The sequence below is a fragment of the Canis lupus genome, chromosome 21 (genome assembly GCF_048164855.1).
Source record: "Canis lupus baileyi chromosome 21, mCanLup2.hap1, whole genome shotgun sequence".
Lineage (NCBI taxonomy): Eukaryota > Metazoa > Chordata > Mammalia > Carnivora > Canidae > Canis > Canis lupus.
This window is the reverse complement of record NC_132858.1, coordinates 18789626-18812716: the sequence shown is the minus strand read 5'-3', so window position 1 is coordinate 18812716 and position 23091 is coordinate 18789626. Positions and strand designations below refer to the sequence as shown.

At 37.6% G+C, this 23091-nt stretch overlaps 1 protein-coding gene across 1 annotated transcript; it reads left to right on the top strand.

Moving 5' to 3' along the window:
• The first annotated feature begins 19086 nt into the window (after positions 1–19086).
• On the top strand, positions 19087–20043 carry LOC140613228 (olfactory receptor 5AN6-like). Its single transcript, XM_072791788.1, has one exon. The coding sequence runs from the start codon at positions 19087–19089 to the stop codon at positions 20041–20043; it is 957 nt and encodes a 318-aa protein (XP_072647889.1).
• Positions 20044–23091: the final 3048 nt, after the last annotated feature.

Here is a 23091-nt window from a genome sequence, read left to right as displayed (position 1 = left end):
TCGAGACCTGCATTGGGCTCTGTGCTCAGCATGTGCTCACATGCTCTTTCCCTCAAGTAAATAAATAAAATCTTTTAAAAAAAGTGGAGTTCGGAAAATGTTACTAAGTTTGCCCAGTTGAGATACATCCAGAAATGTGGCTCAGTGGGTTGCTGCACCTAAGCAAGAACAGTTTCAGGAAAATGAATATTCACCTGATATTCAGAAGTCATTAATCCTGTTTTAATTTGAGGGCAGAACCACAATGAGTTCTGTGATTCACAGAATTTAAAAATGGCTAAGGCAGTGCAATTGTGCAGGGGTTAGGGTGACTGGGTGATGGACACTGAGGGGGGTATTTGACGGGATGAGCACTGGGTGATAAGCTATATGTTGGCAAATTGAACTCCAATAAAAAAAGAAAAAAAAAAGAAAAAATGGCTGAGGCAGTGAACAGCAAATTGGATGTCTTAAAAAAACTAAGCATTAGGGCAGCCTGGGTGGCTCAGTGGCTTAGCACTGCCTTTGGCCCAGGGTGTGATCCTGGAGACCCAGGATCGAGTCCCATGTCGGGCTCCCTGCATGGAGCCTGCTTCTCCCTCTGCCCGTGTCTCTGCCTCTCTCTCTCTCTCTGTGTCTCTCATGAATAAATAAATAAAATCTTAAAAAAAAAATAAAAACTAAGCATCAAATAGGAGAACTCCCCTGAGATCTTTCTGAAGAATTCAGAGAAAAAGTGCTAAGAGATGAATATGATGAACAAGATGATGAGCCACAAAGGGGTGAGTCAGGAGAGCCAGTGTAATATAACAGGAGATTAAAAATATAATCATGAAACAGATGGAGACAACAGGATTGTTGAATTCTAAGAAAAGAGAATCCCCTTAGTCTGAAGAAAGAATATTGAAAACTTGCCTGCCTTAACCAAGGAATGTGTTTGTTAAAATTAATTCTGACCCAAATCCCAACAGAATTTGGTGGTGGGTAGGAAGTAGTGGAAAAAACTTTGTAAAATGATATAATGTTCAATTTGGAGAATAAAGGTTGGCAGGAACAAGAATATTTTGAAAAATACTTAAGTAGTGGCTTTCCCTCTAGGTTTTCATACAGTAATTTAAACTAAGATTGAAAACTAGGACAATGAAACAAAAATTTATTTTAGAAAAAGGTCTAGTTAATGAAAATTAAAATTTTTCATAAAGGCAGCATCTATAAATTATTGACAGAAATATTCCATTTATAATCTGAGATTAAATATTTCAGAATATAAAATTAAGTTTGTAGTTGTTTCACAGCAGATAAAATAGACTACCAAATGCTTTCTCTGCATCTATTGAGAGGATCATACGGTTCTTGTTTTTTCTTTTGCTGGTATGATCAATTACATTGTCCTCAGCATCTTAAAAGCCACCTACAAAAAGCCCACAGCAAATATCATTCTCAATGGGGAAACACTGGGAGTCTTTCCTCTAAGATCAGGAACAAGACAGGGATCTCTACTCTCACCACTGCTATTCAACATAGTACTAGAAGTCCTAGCCACAGAAATCAGGCAACAAAAGAAATAAAATGCATTCAAATTGGCAAAGAAGAAGTCAAACTCTCCCTCTTCGCCAATGACATGACACTGTACCTAGAAAACCCAAAAGACTCCACCCCAAGATTGCTAGAACTCATACAGCAATTTGGTAGCATGGCAGGATACAAAATCAATGCCCAGAGGTCAGTGGCATTTCTCTACACTAACAATGAGACTGAAGAAAGAGAAATTAAGGAGTCAATCCCATTTACAATTGCACCCAAAAGCATAAGATACCTAGGAATAAACCAAACCAAAGAGGTAAAGGATCTATACCCTAAAAACCTCAGAACACTTCTGAAAGAAATTGAGGAAGACACAAAGAGATGGAAAAATATTTCATGCTCATGGATTGGCAGAATTAATATTGTGAAAATGTCAATGTTGCCCAGGGAAATGTACACATTCAATGCAATCCTATCAAAATACCATGGACTTTCTTCAGAGAGTTGGAACAAATCATCTTAATATTTGTGTGGAATCAGAAAAAAAAACCCAAATAGCCAGAGGAATACTGAAAAAGAAAACCTTAGCTGAGGGCATCACAATGCCAGATTTCAGGTTGTACTACAAAGCTGTGGTCATCAAGACAGTGTGGTACTGGCACAAAAGCAGACTAGATCAATGGAACAGAATAGAGAAACCAGAAGTGGACCCCCAACTTTATGGTCAACTAATATTTGACAAAGCAGTAAAGACTATCCACTGGAAAAAAAGACAGTCTCTTCAATAAATGGTGCTGGGGAAATTGGACATCCACATGCAGAAGAATGAAACTGGACCATTCTCTCTTACACCAGACACAAAGATAAACTCAAAATGGATTAAAGATGTAAACAAATGTTGGAGAGGATGCGGAGAAAAGGGAACCCTCTTACACTGTTGGTGGGAATGTGAACTGGTGCAGCCACTCTGGAAAACTGTGTGGAGGTTCCTCAAAGAGTTAAAAATAGACCTGCCCTACGACCCAGCAATTGCACTGTTGGGGATTTACCCCAAAGATACAGATGCAATGAAACGCCGGGACACCTGCACCCCGATGTTTCTAGCAGCAATGGCCACAATAGCCAAACTGTGGAAGGAGCCTCGGTGTCCATCGAAAGATGAGTGGATAAAGAAGATGTGGTTTATGTATACAATGGAATATTATTCAGCCATTAGAAACGACCAATACCCACCATTTGCTTCGACGTGGATGGAACTGGAGGGTATTATGCTGAGTGAAGTAAGTCAGTCGGAGAAGGACAAACATTATATGTTCTCATTCATTTGGGGAATATAAATAATAGTGGAAGGGAATATAAGGGAAGGGAGAAGAAATATGTGGGAAATATCAGAAAGGGAGACAGAATGTAAAGACTGCTAACTCTGGGAAACGAACTAGGGGTGGTAGAAGGGGAGGAGGGCAGGGGGTGGGAATGAATGGGTGACGAAAAAAAAAGATCTAAATGTGAGACAAGAGTCCATCAAAATCCTAGAGGAGAACAGAGGCAACACGCTTTTTGAACCTTTTCACAGCAACTTCTTGCAAGATACATCTATAAAGGCAAGGGAAACAAAAGCAAAAATGAACTATTGGGACTTCATCAAGATAAAAGCTTCTGCACAGCAAAAGAAACAGTCCACAAAACTAAAAGACAACCTACAGAATGGGAGAAGATATTTTAAATGACCTATCAGATAAAGGGCTAGTCTCCAAGATCTATAAAGAACTTATGAAACTCAACACCAAAGAAACAATCTGATCATGAAATGGGCAAAAGACATGAACAGAAATTTTACAGAGGAAGACATAGACATGGCCAACAAGCACATGAGAAAATGCTCCGCATCACTGGCCATCAGGGAAATACAAATCAAAACCACAATGAGATACCACCTCACACCAGTGAGAATGGTGAAAATTAACAAGGCAGGAAATAAGAAATGTTGGAGACGATGTGGAGAAAGGGGAACCCTCTTGCACTGTTGGTGGGAATGTGAGCTGGAGCAGTCACTCTGGAAAACTGTGTGGAAGTTCCTCAAAGAGTTAAAAATAGATCTGCCCTATGACCCAGCAATTTCACTGCTAGGGATTTATCCCAAAGATACAGATGCAGTGAAACGCCGGGACACCTGCACCCCGATGTTTATAGCAGCAATGTCCACAATAGCCAAACTGTGGAAGGAGCCTCGGAGTCCATCAAAAGATCAATGGATAAAGAAGCTGTGGTCTATGTATACAATGGAATATTACTCAGCCATTAGAAACAACAAATACCCACCATTTGCTTCGACGTGGATGGAACTGGAGGGTATTATGCTGAGTGAAATAAGTCAATCGGAGAAGGACAAATATTATATGGTCTCATTCATTTGGAGAATATAAAAATTAGTGAAATGGAATAAAGGGGAAAGGAGAGAAAATGAGTGAAAATATCAGTGAGGGAGACAGAACATGAGAGACTCCTAACTCTGGGAAAATGAACAAGAGGTAGTGGAAGGGGAGGTGGGCAGGGGGTTGGGGTGACTTGATGATGGGCACTGAGGGGGGCACTTGGCGGGATGAGCACTGGGTGTTATGCTCTATGTTTGCAAATTGAACTCGAATAAAAAAAATAAAAAAAGAGCTACCAGGTGGATTGAAGAATATGAATGAAACATATTTAAGCCACAAGTAAATAATAGAAAAAATATGTGAATAGAATTGGTAAATATAACTAAGATAATACAAATAAATGTGATTTGTCAAGCCTAAATTAATAGAAAAAATCACAAAGGAAAATAAAATACTTTGTTTCTTTTCAGTCAAGGACACAAATGAAATTCAAAGAGAAGCAGCCATTTAAGGGAAAATAAAGCAGCAAATGATGATCTGCAAGGTATTAACATTTTGATGGCAACTACATCCATTTTATTGAAGAATAATGAAATTATTATAAACCCTATGTAAGGCTGAATTACAAAAGGAAAATGAGTCTACACAAATGCATGAAAAGTAGCTCCAACTCCAAGTAATTGGATAAATGCAGATTATGACAACTCAGTGTGCCACATTTCACCTGTCAAATTCACAAAGGTCGTTTAAAATAATTTAAAATATATTCTGAAAGATCTATAGTCAAATGTTCCATTTCTTAGGATGGAAGATCTCATCATAAAGCTAATTATTTTCCTTTCTTTGGGGACAAAGAGGTAAGATTGACAATTGTGATTATTAAAAGAATTTTGTTGATACCACTGCACTCATTTTTCAGATAATCTGTTTCATCTCTTAATAAAATCATGGTGCAATATTTAAGAAATCTCTGTCAAGAAAAAAAAGAAAGCCAGGATAGTAGAAATAGAGACACCTCCTTCCACACCAGGGAGAGTATTTTCTTACCTTCCAGAATAATAAAGATAACGTCTCTCTCGGGAGGAAAGAATGGATAGGCTGACAGCAGCCTTTTATGAGATTGGGGGTATGTAAACATTAATGTCTCTCACCTGTTAGACCCATGCCACTTGGGCGGATCTTCCCATGTCCGCCCTCCACGTTGCTCCCGTGGCACTTGAGACACTAGAGGAGGTGTTGTAATCCTAACGCTCATGCTGCCTCCTCTCTGAACCCTTTGGGCTCACTGTCTCCTCACCAGCCAAAGCCGTTGAAGTGTAAAAAACCAACCTAGCAACTGTCACCACACTGCTACTTAAATCTGTTTGACAGTTTGACACAAGATAAACACCAACCCATCAGAATGAAAGGCATCACGAAACTACCAGCATGGCCATGCCATGTATACTAAAGAAATCCCAGCCTCTGTATCATTATCACTATAAAGATGCAAGATGGTGTGTCTTGAGTCTTTACCAAGATAGGGACTGTTCTGTGTGCTTATATGTACTTAGTCTTTTAGTCCTTACGATCCTATGATAGATGCTTTATTTTTAAGTCATTTTTAACATGAAAAAAAAAAACAGAACAAAAAGGTTTAAGTAACTCTCTCAGTATTTAATAGTTCATGAGTGTTGATAAGTTTGAAACTTGGGGAATTAACCATTTACTACAGTGGGAGTGTCATGTTTGCACGTTTCTATATCGTGGCAGGATGATCTTTACCAGTGTCCTTTTACCCCTTTGTACTTCATTTAGTTACTTTGCTTAAATCTTGAAAGTATTTCCCTAAGCTGGAAAGTCAGACATGAGACACTCATATTAAGGAGAAAGTTGCCACAATAGAACAAGGAATAACTGTTGGAAATTCTTGTTTTTTTTAAAATTCAAAAGCTTCGGTTCAAGTGTTAGAACAAAAATGTTGAGAAGATGACAAACTTAATAAAACCAAGTAAAGATCTTCCTCACTGATAGAGGAAGCTGAGTTGGGTGTGAATCTGGAAAGTGTGGATTCTGTGCCCTGCTCTCTGACCATTTTGAGTTAAGTTCAGGATCCAGAAAGATAAAGAAACTTTTTGAAGAATCCAAATAGGAAGACGTTCATGGGTGCTCCTTGACTAGAACATAAGCGTGTAACACAGGTCCTAGTATTTGCCTATTTACCACATAAATATAAGGTGGCAGCTTAGAGTATGAAGAGTAGGAAGAAAAAAAAAGCCCAAGCTCAGAAAGTCCTTGACAAAGTCATCCTGAATTTTCTATAGCTGCAGTGAAGCATGTAGGAGGGTCATGAAGTTTCCTATGCACCCCAAGAGGGAGTGGAAAGGGTTAGTGGGCCCAAAGAGCTGGATGGTTAGAAGCAGTAAAATGCAGAATGTGGATTAATGACCAGAGACAATTAGAACCACATACAACTCAGTCAGTGGCTGGGGATGGGGCTATAACTGATTAAATGCCAACAGTGAAAGGAAGATACTGCCCAAGAACCATGTGGAAAAACTACATGTTGAGGGGATGGTGGACTATGCAGATCTGAAAGCTGAAAGTCCTCTCTCCAATACTCTGGAGCTTAGAAATAACTCCAGGATGCAAAAGAAAGAAAACATCTTAACTGATAGATTTGCAGATAGTCAGTAACTGGGGAGAAAATCCTGAGGTGAGTAACTGTTCTTGGAAGTATTTACAAATTAAAGTGAATGCATTAAGTTTCTGTCACCAGATGGAATAGAACCTCAAAATAGAAATAATATTAATAGGCAGTAAAGAAGATGCATTTTTGCACTTCAGTTTGTGGCATGAAAAAAATATCTCATTCTACATTAAGTTGACAGAAATGGGCCACCACCTGGTGCTCTGCTATTTCTCTAAGGACTAAATTCTGAGTTCAGAGCATATCCATGGGATATGATTGGAAGAGATAAAAAGGAAAAAAAGAAAGAGCTGGCTACTCTTCTTAAATCTATGAACGCTACATCCTAAGTTACTTAGACTGGGTAGCTACCCTTGGAGTGGTTGCCTCGTGGAAGAAAAATGAGAGCGAGAAGGAGAGAGGGGGAGGGTGAGAAAGAGATAATATGGCAGGTGGACTGGGGGGAGGGAGAGAGAAGCTATTTTCCAATGGAGAGAAGGTCCCAGACATATTAACATCTTGGAAGCAAGGGAGCAAGGAATAGAAAAGCCAAACTTAGGTAGTAAACTTCTAGTGAAGGCTCTACCCACTAGGATATAGGACTTTTAGTGAAGTCCTATATCCTAGGACTTTATTGAAAGACCCTCCAAAATTAGTTGTCCACGTCTTAACTATTGCTACAGATACAACTCAGCCACTGTGGCCACCAGTATGTTGCACTGACTCATCTTTCCACAGCTGAGAAGAGATTCAACCAGAGACTCCCTAGCCTCGAACATCCCAGGAAACATCCCTCTAACTCCCTCTCCGTGATTGCCTCATTTAGACTTTTCAGTGACCACAGTGGTGGGAAGTGAACCAAGCTGTGCTGACTCTATTTTTCAGTCCAGATTAGAAATGTGGATTTAATACTCTCTTTGAGCTTGCCTATGTGTCTAACTCATTGCTATTTACTCAATCTCTACAAGTAGGAGTCAGCCTGGTAAGAAGCCCCTCTGGGCGAGATCTCATGATGTTCTCCTGCTCTTTTGACCAGATTCCTATCTTATCAGTGCAGAAAATCTGGAAGTGTAAGGGAATAGACACACAGCCATCCCAGATTCTGGGGAAGCTGACTAAAGAAGGCTTTAAAATTTATAAGATCTATAAATAAATAAATAAATAAATAAATAAATAAATAAGACTTAGGCCTTTGAAAATAAAGGGTAAACTCACTAAAATGGAGTTGGGAGGCCAGAAGGGGGTTCAGTATCACTCAAATATTAATTACAGGAAGAATGATAAATTACAAATTCCGATGGAAGTGTCAGTGACAGACCCCAATAGAAGAAGTATCAACTGGAAAGAATCATCACTTACAGGCCCCAGTAGGGAAAGGAGGGTAAGTTGTATCTCCTACAAGAAATTGACTGCCACTGCAACTCAGCCGATAAGAAACTGTCATCACACTGAACTCTTGCTTCTCTTCAATGGACTTTTGTTCAAAACTACTCATCCCCACTTCCTCCTTCTTCTCCAAAAAATAACATTCCTCTTCTTCGTTGGACTTTGCCTATAGTTTTGCCATAACTTGCCTGTCCCGAATTGCAGTTGTTACTAGAATAAACCCATTTTTGCTGGCAAAGCAGGACTTGACAGCTAGCCTTGGAAAGTGAACAACAGAAAATGAACCACCAGTGGAGCCAACCTCCAGTTGGACTCCAAGTGAATAGTTTTACCCATGGAGGAGAGGACAGCAATTCTTTATTTGAAATCAACATGAGTAAGTTAAATATGAATACTGGTGCTTGATAGACTTAGGAGCTGAGCCACAATAAGCCTGAGAGTCTGTGTCATCATAGAAAAATAAAGGCAAAGACATCTACTCAAAAGGAATAATATGCTGCACTCCAAGACTACACAATTAAAGACTCCATGTGTAATTTCCAGTGGCACCTGGTTTTGAAGTTTTCCTTGATGCTATCTCTGTCACTACAGGTATTTGGAGGGGGGACCACAAATCTGTACACTCCAAAAGCACATGCCACTCTCCTTATTTTCCATGACTGTGACACATGCATCTTTATTTTGGGGTTGAAGACTCATACTATATTGGATGATACGTGAAAGACAAGTTCAGAGACAGCAGTACCCTGTTCAAAATTGTAGTTGGCATGCCAGTAAATTGCAGTGGGTATGAGGGATCTTTCTTGGGGTGGTGAAAATATTCTAACATTGGATTGTGGTGATGATGGCACAACTCTATGAATCTACTAAAAATCATTGTACACTTAAAATAGGTGGAGTTTATGATATGTAAGCTATGTTTCTATAAAACTCTTAAAAACAAAAATAGCATGAGAAAATGAAAAAAGAAATGTCTTCAGGGAAGACCTGGCTAAAAGAAGATGAAAATATCCTATTATACTCCTAACCACAGAAAGGAGCTTAGTGTAAGATCTTTCAATCATCAAACCTAATTGATATTCACTCATCTTTCACTTCCGTCAATATTTAGTGAGCACCAACTAATGGGCTAAGTGCTAAGAGAGATCAATACCATACAGATGGTTCCCTAGGAACCTCACAGTCTAGTAGGAGACATAATGTAAAAATAAATAATTTTAATGCAACACAACAAAATGCAAAATTGGAAGTATATGTAAACTGGGGAACAGGTTTTGAAACAAACCTATCATGTTCAAGGTAGAGACAGACCATTATAACCAAATAGGTTCATAACCTTTAAATATATGATAAAGGATTTACCACACATTATTGAAAAAGCTAATTGTTTTTTCAATTTAATGGCGAGATACTTAAGAAAAAAATTAAGTCTTCAACTATAAATTAAATTCTGGATTGTTTAAGTACTTAAAAAATGCTAAGCCAAGAGAAAGTCAGTGAAAAATAGGCAAATACCTGGACTCTGAACAAGGAAGAAGTTTGCTTAAAATCAATGGATGAAATTAGAGCAGTAAGATTCCCTGTGAAAAAAAAGAGCTTTTCTTAATGTTAGGGGACTTTAAATAAAATCAAATGCAAATGAAAAGCTAAGAAAATGCATTTTCAGCAATGGAGTAATGCTCCTTTCTAGAAATTTATTTCACAGAAATGATCTAAAGTTCAGATATTATCTGAAACTTTGGACATTGACTCAGGATGATTTTTCATAGCAAAAACTTAGATTCCATTTAAAACCCAACAGAGGTGGAACACCGGGGTGGCTCAGCAGTTGAGCGTCTGCCTTTGGCTCAGGTCATGATCCCACCAGGGTCCTGGGATCCAGTTCTGCATCAGGCTCCCTGCAGGGAGCCTGCTTCTCCCTCTGCCTGTGTCTCTGCCTCTCTCTGTGTGTCTCTCATAAATATAAATAAATAAATAATAAATAAATAAATAAATAAATAAATAAATAAATAAATAAAATCTTTAAAAAATCCAACAGAGGTGAATTATTTAAGGTGAGATACTATATAACTGACAATAAAGTTTATGATGATGTTTATGAGTCATTTAAATATGCATTGTAACATGTTGAGTGAAACACATGCACTGTAACAAAAAAGACTAAAAAATATCAACCTGTAATGGAAGATCTTAGATTAAGATGATGTATCAAATGCAGTTCCATTCTAGTGATTCTTTGGTCTGAAGAAGTTTTCTAAACTGAAGGATCTGTAAAGTGAGAATGTAATCAGCAGGGGATCTCTCATGTTTTTCTACCAGAGAACAATTAACCCTGGACAGGTTAATTAGCTATCCTGCTCCACTTTGGATCCTAAGGAGGCATTTAAATGAACCCCAGGTGGAAGCCACCTCTCTTACCCCGGCTGCACAGGAGGGGAGAGTTCCATTAGGAGACGTTTGAAAGCTGGTGTTGGATGACTTTCCGGGGAATCTGAGGCAAGAGTCCAGATGTGCAGGGGCCACAGGTGCTGCTAGACTCCCCAGACCCTGAACAACCAGCAGCGGCCCAGCTTCTGCAGACACATCTAGGTGAGGTCTTGGTTGGAGGCAACAAGGGCAGTGTAGGGGCGGCATGCTAGTGTTGGTGTTGGGGTACCCCACTCCAGATCTGGGAACTTCTTTCCTCTGCATAGTCACATTTCCCCACCATCTTCCCATGTGTAGGTAATGCCTTCTTTCCATGCCTCAGACTTGCTCAGAGCTCAGGTCCTTTCTACTGAGAAATAAAATGTTTCTCCTCAATGGAACATTTTTAACACAAGCAAAAAGAAGCCGTGAAATGAGTAATATTTTCCACCTAGGTACTTGCTACTGTACAGAGAGTTTGGTGTGATTTCTTTTATTGCCCCACACCCCCTAGTAGTGTCACACTTTGAACCAGTTGTGTTTAGCAAGACTGCATTTATTGAGTAGTAATTAATTCGTTTAATATCATTGAAACAATGTTTTGGATTCAATTCGCTTTAGCAGTCTGATCAGGAGCAAGAGATTTTTGGAGTTTAGCAGACCTGGTCCAAAATCTCAGTCCTGCCACTCACCAGCTGCTTGACCGTGGACGGTTTACTTAGTCTCCCTGTGCCTCAGTCTCCCCATATGTATATGAGGGAAAACAATGCCCATAGGATTGCGTGAGAATAAATGAGATGTATGTGAATTGTTGAGAACTGTGCCTGGCATGAACTAAGCAATCAATAGACAGCAATGATTTAATTTAAAACAGGTAAACTAACTAAATCACCCTGAATTAATATATCTCTAACCCAAAGAAAGAATATTAACATTTAATGATTCTACATTATTCTAATCCTATATACAGATCATCCTTACTTATTATTAGGAACATTGAGAATATCTGTGCATTCCTACTTTCCAGGATCTTGCGGCATGTTTGGTAGTTTGGAAATAATTGATGTGAGAAGTGGTTTCCTACATTTTTCACCATCCTTTTAGTTCTTACCTCTTTACAACTCCTGCTTGGCATTTTAGTTGGAAAATTCTGTCGAATTTCTAGTTTGACAAGTTTAGCCACTCCTCTCCATGCACTTAGCAATCACTTCAGAAACCAATCACTTTGTGATCAATCACCATTCCTTTTTTTATTTGTTTGTTTTATATATCAATTCAATTAATTAACATATAATGTTTTATTACTTTCAGAGGTAGATGTCAGAGATTTATCAATTGCATATAACAGCAGTGCTCATCCCATTATGTGCCCTCCTTAATGCCCATCAACCAGTTACCCCATCCCCTGACCCTTTGCCTCCAGTGACCCTCAGTTTGTTTCCCATGATTAAGAGTCTCTTATGGTTTGTCTCCCTCTCTGATTCCATCTTGTTTTATTTTTCCTCCCTTCCCCTCTGATCCTCTGTTTTGTTTCTTAAATTCCACATATAAATGAGATATGATAATTGTATTTCTCTGATGGACTTATTTCACTTAGCATCATACTCTCTAGTTTTATCCATGCCATTGCACAATAGCAAGGTTTCATTCTTTTTGATGGCTGAGTAATATTCCATTGTGCGTGTGTGGTATATATATATTACATATATTATATAATATATATATATACCACATCTTCTTTACCCATTCATCTATCCATGGACATCTGGGCTCTTTGCAGAGTTTGGCTTTGCAGACATCACTGTTATCATATTTATATATGTGATTTATATAAATATACACACAAAAAAACTTTACATATCTGATTAGAACTTATGTATTGGGCCTATCTTCATAAAGGATGTTGTTCTGTAGCGAGATTACTCTCTCTCTCTTTCTCTTTCTTTTTCTTTCTCTCTCTCTCTCTCTCTCCCCTCCTTTTGTACTGTCTTTGCGTGCTTTTGGTATCAGATAATAGTAGTTACATAAAATGAATTGGGAAGTGTCCCATTCTCTTTCATTTTCTGGAAGAGATTGTATAGAATTGGTGTTGGTTCTTTTTTCAACAATTGGTAGAATTCCCTAATGAAACCATCTAGGGCTTAGAGAGTTTATTTTTGGGCATTTTAAAATCACAAATTCAGTTTTGTTCCAGATCCAATTTTCTTAATTATTATAGGGCTGGTCAGATTTTCTATTTCATGTTGGCTGAATTGTGGTAGCGTGTGTTTTTTGAGGTGGTTCATTTATATATTTGTCAAACATATGTGTTGACTTTTTCACAGTATTCTTTTTTTCACAGTATTCTTTAATGTCCTTTTGACGTCTGCTGCTCTTATTATTTATTTCCTTCGCTTGCTTAAGTTGTATTTTGTTTTTTTTCCCCCTATGTATCTTGACTGGGAGCTGAATTTGTTGATTTGAGATTGTTTTCCTCTTTTCTAATGTAAGCATTTTGTGCCTTCCCCAGTGTCCATGGACACCTTGGTGGTGTGACCTTTGTTACCGGCTTGGGTGCAGGTGGGGACACACAGTGCTCCCTAAGGCTAGACTTGATTATTCATTATATAAATAATAAATTTCTGATTGCTAGGCTGCACCTTTCCTGGCCTTTTGCCTAGGGAACTGTGGTAGGGCCGCTTTGTCTGTGCCTGTTCATATTTCCGGGTTGCTGGCTTCCCCAAGTCAAGGCCTGGAATAGATGAGGCAAAAAAGAAAATGAGGGAGCTCATTATTGGGTCATCCTTGGAGTCTCAAGGTCCCTTGCTGGTCTGCCTTCTTCTCTCCATCTTACAGAGTCATTTTGTTTGTAAGTATATACTGTCTAGGTTTCCAGTTATACACAGAGAGAGGAATAGGGATAAGTATGTTAAGTCTATCTCCTCAAAAGCCAGAGTCCATGTTGCAAAGTCTGGTAATCAATCTTTGTTTCATTTAGCACAACTGACCACTCTCTCCTCTTGGCTTCCAGTCTACACAGCCTGCACTGCTGACTTTTCCTGTCATCTCTTCTATCTTCAGAGCATGGAGCATCCTAGATCTAGCTCAGTCCTTGGTCCTTTACCTTCTCTTTCCACATTCATTCTCTCAATGATCTCATGCAGATTTTAGTGTCACCTCAATGCTGACAACACTCAGTGTAAATGTTTAGCAGAAACCCCTCTCCTAAACTTCATATCTCTGTATCAAACCACCTAGTCAGTATTTGTATTTAAATGTCTATAAGCTTTTCTTATACATGTCTACACTGAACTGTTGATTCTCTTCTACCACCATATGCATCCACTCCCCTTCTCCTTTTACCCACTTTAGTTAATGACAACTCTATTCTTCCAATTCCTCAGGCCAAAACCCTTGAGATCATTCTCAGATTCCTTTGTTTTATCATGATCTGAATCTAATCTATTAAGAGATTATTTGAGGTCAATCATTAAAATATATTCAGGATCTCACCACCTCTCACCATTTCTGTTACTACCGTGGGATGACTCACCCTGGGATGAGTCAAAATCAGTTCTCACCTGTATTTCAGCAATAGTCTTTAAGCTAACCTCTTCTCCTATTCACTTTGTAGCAGTCACACTTAACGATCTTTGAACAGCCCAGCTATTCTCAACCTTAGGACCTTTGCATAGGCTGTTCCCTCTGCTGAGAATGCTCTTCCCTCAGTTATATAAACCTCCCTCAGCAACATCAAGCTTTTACTCCACTGTGAGTTCTCTCTGACCTCTACCCTGATTCTCTATTGGAACTGCAACCTGTTCTCCCTCTCCCCAACACCCTGACTCCCCTCACCCTGCTGAACTCATTGCCACTGTACTCAATCATCTTCAAATTATAGAACTTATTTATATTTATTGTTTATTATCTGTTCCCCTATTTTCTGTGAGAATTAAGTTAATTTGTACATGAGATCCTTTAATAGTATTGAATGTAATTTAATTTTACTGACACCTAGTTTGTGCTAAATAAATGTTAGCTCTTGTCATTAATATCTGGTGTTACGCTTCAGGGTATTTTCAGAGATCTCACATTAAAGTTTCTTCTCTTTTCCACTAACTGGAAAAAAGAAAATCAGGGTTAGGTTAGTACATGGGATATAGCAAGTTCTACATGTGTTCTCTCTACTGATCACAATGACAGTAATTGTTATCTAAGCAGATAAGACAACCATGGGGTGAGAAAAGTCAGATATCAGGAAGCTTTCAGGAAGATGAAATATGATTACTGTGTAGAATGGAGCTAGTAAATGGATAATTAGCAAAATATAATGAATTACATTGCAATGCATATGTTTGTGCTTAAAATTGTTTTTAAATAATATTTTCTTAAAATATTTTAGAATATTTCCTAAAAAGATCTTTCATAAAAAAGGTATTGCATCAAAAGATATGAATGTTTTTATGACTTGGCTTGTTGCCAAAGAGAAATATTTAGAAGTCTTAGGAAAATAGCATGTTTTAAAATATTTTAAGTATTGGAAAAATACATTTACAGTTTTTGTTTAATGGGCATCTAGGATTAGGCATGATTTTGATGCTTATGATCTATTATGAATTTTTGGATAATTACTCTTATGAGGTTTATTAGGATAAGAGCATTAATATGTCATAATTTACTTGTTAATTCTTCAGCTTTATGTTGTTTGTGCATTTGATTTTTAAACAAAACAAATGTATTCAGGTAAAATGGAGATCACGGTGTGTTTGCCTTTTTGCTAACTGGTTCAGATTGCAAATGATGGCTTAGATCTATCACACACAAAAGTATAAGAAACCTACTGACAGTATTATAAGCAGTAGCTAGTACATTATCAACTAACTCTACTGCTTCTTGAGAGACTCAATCTCCTTACAGACTTCTAAGTGGTAAAAGATGTTGGATTCTTCCATTTTAGGAGTCAAGAACAATCAATTAATTGGATTCTGCTCTAGAGACACTGCCTCATTTCCCTTCTGATTGAAGACACACTTTAGTTTGTTGCTTGAGAATATAATTTCCCTTTCTATAGAGCAAGTGCTTTCTCTACACTTTTCCAGGAAAAGCAGTTGGAATTGTAATAAGTTACAATTCCATAAATCTTTAATGCAAACCTATGTTGTTTGGTTTAGCCAATGAACCAAGCCTAGGTGTGGTACATTATTACATTAATGGACACCAATAAATCACATCTCTTCATGTCCATGTCTTTGTATTGTCCCCTTCCACGTTGATTCTTTCCTTGGCCATGTGACTTGGTTTTGCAATGAAACATCAGCACATATGATGCAAGCAGAGGCCTAATGAGTACCTGGCTCTCTTGGAACCATGCAATCACACTTAGAAGAATCTAGGACTCTCTCATGTGGAGAGAGAATCTCAGCCTCTCTCAGTCATTTAAACCATTACAAGCGAAACCCAAAACAAGTAAATGAAGGCATCTTAGACCATCCAGCCACATCCAAGCCGCCAGAAGAATGCAGCCACAACTGAGATCCAAGCTAAGTCAGTAGAAAAACTATTTAGTCAACCAAGAAAAACAAGAGAAATGATAAATTATTTAAGCCAGTGTTTGGTTTGTTACATAGCCATACATAACTGATATGTTAGGTGTTAAATATTAAAAATATTTTTTTTTGGCCAAAAGCACAGGCTAAGGTCTTGTGGAAAAACACATGAATTAAAATAAGAACAGTGAAATTCTTACTCTACCAGAAAAATATAGGTGCAGTGGGAGTTTAGAAGAAGGAATTCAAATTTAAAATACGGAAAGCTTTCGAGAGTAATTCTTTCCTTTATACATTGTATATTTCTCTGTTCATACTAAATCACCTATTTTCTTTGCCTGCCTTTCTGAAAATGTACAAAGAGCTATAATGAGTTGTCCCAGGAGCCATTTGAAATACTTATTTAATCTTCCCTCACCTGCTTCCCAAATGGTAGTCTTACTTGGTGCCTTGCAGATGTTCGATATTCAGTGAACATCAAATTATTTTCTGAGCCACAGAGAAACATTCTCTGTAGCTCATAAATAGCAATTTAATTTGAGCTTTATTATTAAAGAGAAATAAACATAAAACATTTAGCTCATGGGATATAAAATTTTGCTTGGGAAATATAACATTTTATTAAGAGAGAAAGGTAGGAAGCAAGAACAGAAGAATGACTGTTTCTTGGTACCATGTACTGTTCCCTTGGGTTGTAAACATATGAATAATTTATTACTGCTGTTTGTTTGCTCTCCAAAAGTTTACAAATGGTGTTTACATGTAGAGCAACCTCTCACCTGCCTTTATTTTCAAGCTTCTAAGTCTATTTTTACATAAGTTTTATTTTTGCATGGAATTCTTAAAACATGCCTGCAGTTAATTTCCATAGTAAAATATTCCAGAAGAATGGTAAGTTTGTGCCTTCAAGGTTCAGTATGTTTACTGTTCTTGATGTCCTCCCTTTGACATTATAGGTGATAAGATTGCAAGGGCTGCTGGGTCAGCCCACCCATTTCATATTACTGAAGAAAAGTAAGACAGCAGCATTTATTCTGTTATTTTGTGCCCCCCTCCTTTTTTTTTTTTTTTTCTAATCATGGCCAATGATCTTGATGGTTCTATGTTTGGTCTTGAATGAACAATGGGAAGTGAAAAACAACAACAAAAGGAAAAAAAGTAAAAATAACTTTAGGAATCAATGTAAGATATTATCTCTGTTTTCCAGTATTATAACCTTTTCCTACTACTGAGTGTTTTATTCATCATCTTTATCTAAATACTTTATTTCATTTTCCCTTATCAGTAATTAGAAAAAGTACATTGTAATATATATTTTACTGTTTGTGTCTAGTTATTAAAAAACTTGTTAGTTGAAATATGTCAATGATATAAAAGGATAAAAACAAGTCAACTTCACTTTCATTATAGGAAAGTATTTCCTATAATTTTAGAAATAACCTTATGATTTCAGGATGGCCAAGTCACATGTACTCTCAAAACAGACATGACAAAATATCAGAGGAATACCACAGCACCTAGTGTTTCCAAAGAAATCTTTCCTAAGTTTCTTGAAACATAAATTCATTATGAATTTAGCTGATGGAATCTTTCTATTTCTACTGAAGGTATTCTAAGCATATAAACCTATGATTCAGATCTTACTATAGAAACATAGTATGGAACTTATGACCTCATCAGGGACACTGATAGATAATATTGAGTCAGGACAATTTTCCCTTCCAGGTAGTTAAATAATCTTCTTCTCTGGGTTAATCAGAGGTTAATAATGTCACAGAATAATGGATATTTTCTTTGTGTTTTTGTGCCACAATTACTGCTCTCCTCAAGCATAATACAGTCCCTGTAATACAAAGAGAATTGCCACAATGATCTCATTTTACACATGGGGAAACTGAAGACACAGAGGAGTCATAGAAATGTAGGGACAGAGCTTGGAATCTTATGTATATACCACTAGAGCCAGGTATTTTGGTCATTGGGTAGTTTTAATATTATTTATAAGAACTTTTAGCATTATCTCTTCTATAACTTAATTCAACAGCTTAGTAAAAAGAAAACTTATATCTCCTCAAATTAATGTAATAATGAAATGCAATAAAATACCATTTTATTTGAATGATGAGTTTATCATAGAGATCTTCTAAGACATAATTATAAGAACCATCAAAACAAACTCAGAGTGAAAAAATGAGGGAACTTTTTTCTTACCAGTTATCAAATTGTTCTGTGATTTATTAACAAAATATGATTATAAGTAATTAGAAAATGTATTGGAGTGGACAGATGGCACATGGACTATGGACTGATAGATTAAAAATTGAGCAGAATAGGGAATCTATAAAAAAATTTCATCATAAAGGTGACTTTAATCAATGCACAAATCATTCAATTAATTGTACTGAAACAAGTGGCAATCAGTTTGGGAAGACAAAATCACAGCATCTCAGATTTATGCCTCATATACAGTAAAATATTGTAGAAAATTTAAATGTAAATATAAAAATACAAAAGGACAAAAAGAAAATACGGGAAAAAGTATTTTGGAGTTGTGCAAAGAAATCTCTTTTAGTATAAAACCGAAGCCAAGAACCCTATCACAGAAGATTGACTATCTAAGCATAAAAGTAATCTATATAGCAAAATACAACATAAACAATGTTGTTAATAATAAACTTGGAAAAGAATTAGCAATATGTATGAGGGAGAAAGTTACCATCCTTGTATAAGCTCCTACAAATCAATAATGAAGAGCCAACTAGACAAATAGGCAAATATATATATATATGAGCAAATCAGTAAATGCAAAATTAAAAACAATGAAATAATTTTTTCATCTAAGATTACCAAGGACTGAAGTTAAATAATTATGGATAGTGTTTACAATAGAATGGCTAGGGATATTGTCATAAAATCATAAAATCATGAAATATTGTCATAAAATCATAAAATACTTGTGTAAATTGGCACCAACTTTTAGAAACAATTTGGCAACATTGTGTGTGTATGTATATATAGAAATATTTGCAAGAATGTATTCCAAACCACTAAGAGTAGTTACAAAGTGGATTCTCCAATGGTCTTTTAAAATAATTTTTTATGTGACAAAAAGTTGTGTTGACTGTGGGTAACTTTTTGTTCAAATCATGAAACCATATTTTTGTAATATTAAAATAGCCAATCATTAACCAGGAAACTTTCTGCAGATTGAAGATACTTCAAGACAATGACTGGAGGAAGGAACAATACAATAGTCATCAGATTCATCCTTTTGGGATTCTCAGATTATCCCAAGCTTAAGATTCTTCTCTTTGCAGGATTCTTGGGTTCTTATGTCTTGACAGTGGCCTGGAACCTGGGGCTCATCATCTTGATTAAGATAGACCCTTATCTACATACACCCATGTACTTCTTCCTCAGCAACTTATCCTTCTTAGATTTTTGCTATGTTACCTCCACAACCCCGAAAATGCTCTCAGACTTCTTCCAGAAGCCTAAATCCATCTCTTTTCTGGGATGCACTATGCAGTACTTCTTCTTCTCTAGCCTGGGTCTGACTGAGTGCTGTCTCCTGGCAGCCATGGCTTATGATCGATATGCTGCTATTTGTAATCCTCTGCTCTACACTACTACCATGTCACCCCCATTCTGTGTACAGATGATGGTTGGAGCCTATATAACTGGTCTCTTTGGTTCATTGATCCAACTGTGTGCTTTACTTCAGCTCAATTTCTGTGGGCCAAATGTTATCAACCATTTCTTCTGTGACCTGCCTCAATTATTAGTCCTATCCTGCTCTGAAACCTTCTTCCTAAAAGTCATGAAGTTTGTGATAGCAGTGATTTTTGGTGTGATATCTGTCTTTGTCATCATGATATCTTATGGTTATATTGTTGCAACCATTCTGAAGATAAGCTCTGTTGAAGGCAGGTCCAAGGCTTTCAACACCTGTACTTCTCACTTGACAGCAGTGATCTGTTTTTTTGGATCAGGACTCTTTGTCTATATGCACCCCAGCACTGGCAATTCTGTGGGCCAGGACAAGATAGCATCAGTCTTCTATACAGTGGTGATCCCGATGTTGAATCCTCTAATTTACAGTCTGAGGAACAAGGAAATCAAAGATGCCCTTAAGAGGTGTAAGAAGAGAGTCATTTTCCCATTGTTACAGCTAAAGGTCTAGTAGGCAAAAATAAATAAATAAATAAATAAATAAATAAATAAATAAATAAATATCTAGTAGGCTAGTGGCTCTGGTGATTGGAAGTTTCTAGACTATGCAAGGGAAATGCATTTAACTTTATTCAACCCTACTGATGCTCTGGCAGGATTGCAAGTGAGTCAACACATCTAAATCCAGTACTGGCTCAATGCAATGCAAATCCTATGGCTTACTTGAACCCTGACAGTTAGCTTTTCTATTTTGTTTTTAAAGATTTAATTTATTTATTCATGACAGAGAGAGAGAAACAGATACAGAGACAGAGACAGAGGGAGAAAGAGAGAAGCAGGCTCCATGCAGGGAGCCTGACGTGGGACTTGATCCCCGGTTTCCAGGATCACACCCTGGGGCAAAGGTGGCGCCAAACTGCTGGGCCACTGGGGCTGCCTGCTTTTCTCTTATATACAGTAATGACCTCATGAAGCAGTTAATATATTAATTGCTATATTAATATAAACCTTCAGTTCCTTGGTGCTTGACTCATATATTCTTACAGAACTTCTACCTTCAGGGTGGAGAGATTAGGGGCTATACACAATATTAGTGGCCTTTCTCATACACATCACAAGCAGCATCATGACTACTTCATCCTGGACTTCAAACTCTCTGGGTACCTGAGAAAATTCCAGTTAATTGAGATGAAGATATGGACAGAAGCATTACTTCAGACTATGACCTAACTTCCCTGAAGGGAGATCTGCTATAGGGAGTTTGGTCTATAGTTTGTTTTCTGGACTTTTATTTCTAGAACATCAATAGTCTGTAAGCGAATGAACAGGGGATTTCCGTGGTACTACCCTAATCCGGGAAAGTTAAAATACAAAGGAAAGACAGATAGTTTAGACTCTAAAATAGAGTCCAAATCACTATGTTATTATGGCAAGGACAGCATAAATATACCCATCACTGCAAAGCTGAAGATATTTACCAATTTTCTTAAGGAAGTATTTTAAAATACATTTCTGAGCAGGCAAGAGAATAGGAAACCTTCAGAACCCAAATATAAAGTAAAATCAGGAATCCTGAGAGCAAAGGCAACTCTGAAGGTAGCTTTCACACTGGGGACATCTGCTGAAATCTGATAGTATCTGTATTTTGAGAGGCATATGAGTCTTGGGGAAGGAGAGACCAAGCCTGGGGCTGTCTAGGACTTTGATAGGAGACCCAGATATACATATGAGGCTCCAATTGACTGTACTTCTGTATGAGAGGAAACTAAGGGGAAAAAAAATCCTCTCTCTCGGAGAAAGGAAATCTTGACTCTCTCAGACTTCATGCTGAGTATGGGGAAAAGTAAGCTAAGAAATTGTAACCACATGCCCTAGTGGAGGTTTGTGGTCTGAATTCACACTACCTGTGCAGTTCAAGGAATCTTTAGCTGAAAATTTTTTTAAAGTAGTTCCAGGTTGATAGTACCCTCAAGTACCAATCAGAAGCAAATGCATATCACCTTTTATGATTCTTAAGAGAGAATATTAAAGCCAGGCTCAAATAGTTTTCAAATCACTTTTTATTTATTTATTTTTTTGATAATAAATGTATTTTTTATTGCTGTTCAATTTGCCAACATACAGAATAACACCCAGTGCTCATCCCATCAAGTGCCCCCCTCAGTGCCTGTCACCCATTCACCCCCACCCCCCGCCCTCCTCCCCTTCCACCACCCCTGGTTCGTTTCCCAGAGTTAGGAGTCTTTATGTTCAAATCACTTTTTAAAGAAAACTGGGTAACACAAATCTCAAAGTATACAAAGAGACAAAACCTTATGGGTGAAAGCCAAGAAGCGAGCCATGTCAGACGTATAAAGATGTCAGGAATGGCTACTGTCTCAATACAAGTGTAAAATAGGTGGACCTATGTGTTAAAAAAAATAAGGGGAATCAGGGACACTTGAGTGGCTCAGTAATTGAGCATCTGTCTTTGGCTCAGGTCGTGATCCCAGAGTCCTAGGATCGAGTTCCGCATTGGGCTCTCCATGGGGAGCCTGCTTCTCCCTCTGTCTGTGTCTCTGCCTCTCTTTGTGTCTCTCGTGAATAAATAAATAAATTCTTTAAAAAAATAAGAGGAATTAAAAATATCTTTAAAGACCAGCAGAATTAAGTTTCCTACGGATTTCTGCATCAGGAAGTGTGGTGTATTATAGATACCTGAATGACCCTCCTAACTGAAACAACTGAAATGTTGTATTTGAAATAAAAACATTTTTAAGTGAACTTCCACTTAGTGAAAAGGAGGAACAAGCTAAGCCCTCAAATGAAGTGAAACCAGGAGCTCAGGGAAGTAAACAAGTGCTAAAAATGGCTTTCTTCCTGGAGAGTCTTGTTGAACTCTGGAGACCCTTGCTTCTGCTGTGTCGACTCTGGGTGGTGAAGGCTAGGAAACAAAACTCAAGGCAAGCTCAGGTGACTGGACGGCAACCTGCACATAGAGCTCAGAAGACTATACCTTCCGTATAAATAAGTGAGCATCCGACAGTTTATGCTCAAAAACAACAAAAACAGTATATAGTAAATAAAATAAAAGCACAAACCTCTCTACAGTTCAAGCCCCCATAACTGAGAACCAGCAGGGGAAAACTTGTCTGTATAAACAGGCCTAAAAATCTGCAGATATTAGAATTATCAGTAAAGAAGATAAGGCACATTCAGTCTCCCCCAGAAGGAAGATACTTGCTCCTCAAAGGGAAAAGTACTGAGAACAGGTCTGAGACCTGGTCACTCAGAGCGCTGAAAAATGAGGGACTCAAAAGGAGGAGGCCCTCCTTACCGTTTGCAACAACGTGGATGGACCCTGAAAACACTATGACAAGTGGAATGAGTCAGAGAAAGACAAACACTTTATGAACTCACAGATACAGAGAATAGACCTCTGGTTTCTAGAGAGAGTAGAATGTGGGCAAAGTGGGTGAAACTTATCAAAAGGTGTGACCTTCCATTTATCAAACAAATCAGGCAGATGTAATGCGCAGCATGACTCTAGAGGTGACTCCAGTTATGATACTGTACTGTA

What these genes read in the sequence shown, in the direction of transcription:
- LOC140613228 (XM_072791788.1), top strand. Translation starts at nt 19,087, where the DNA reads ATGACTGGAGGAAGGAACAATACAATAGTCATCAGATTCATCCTTTTG.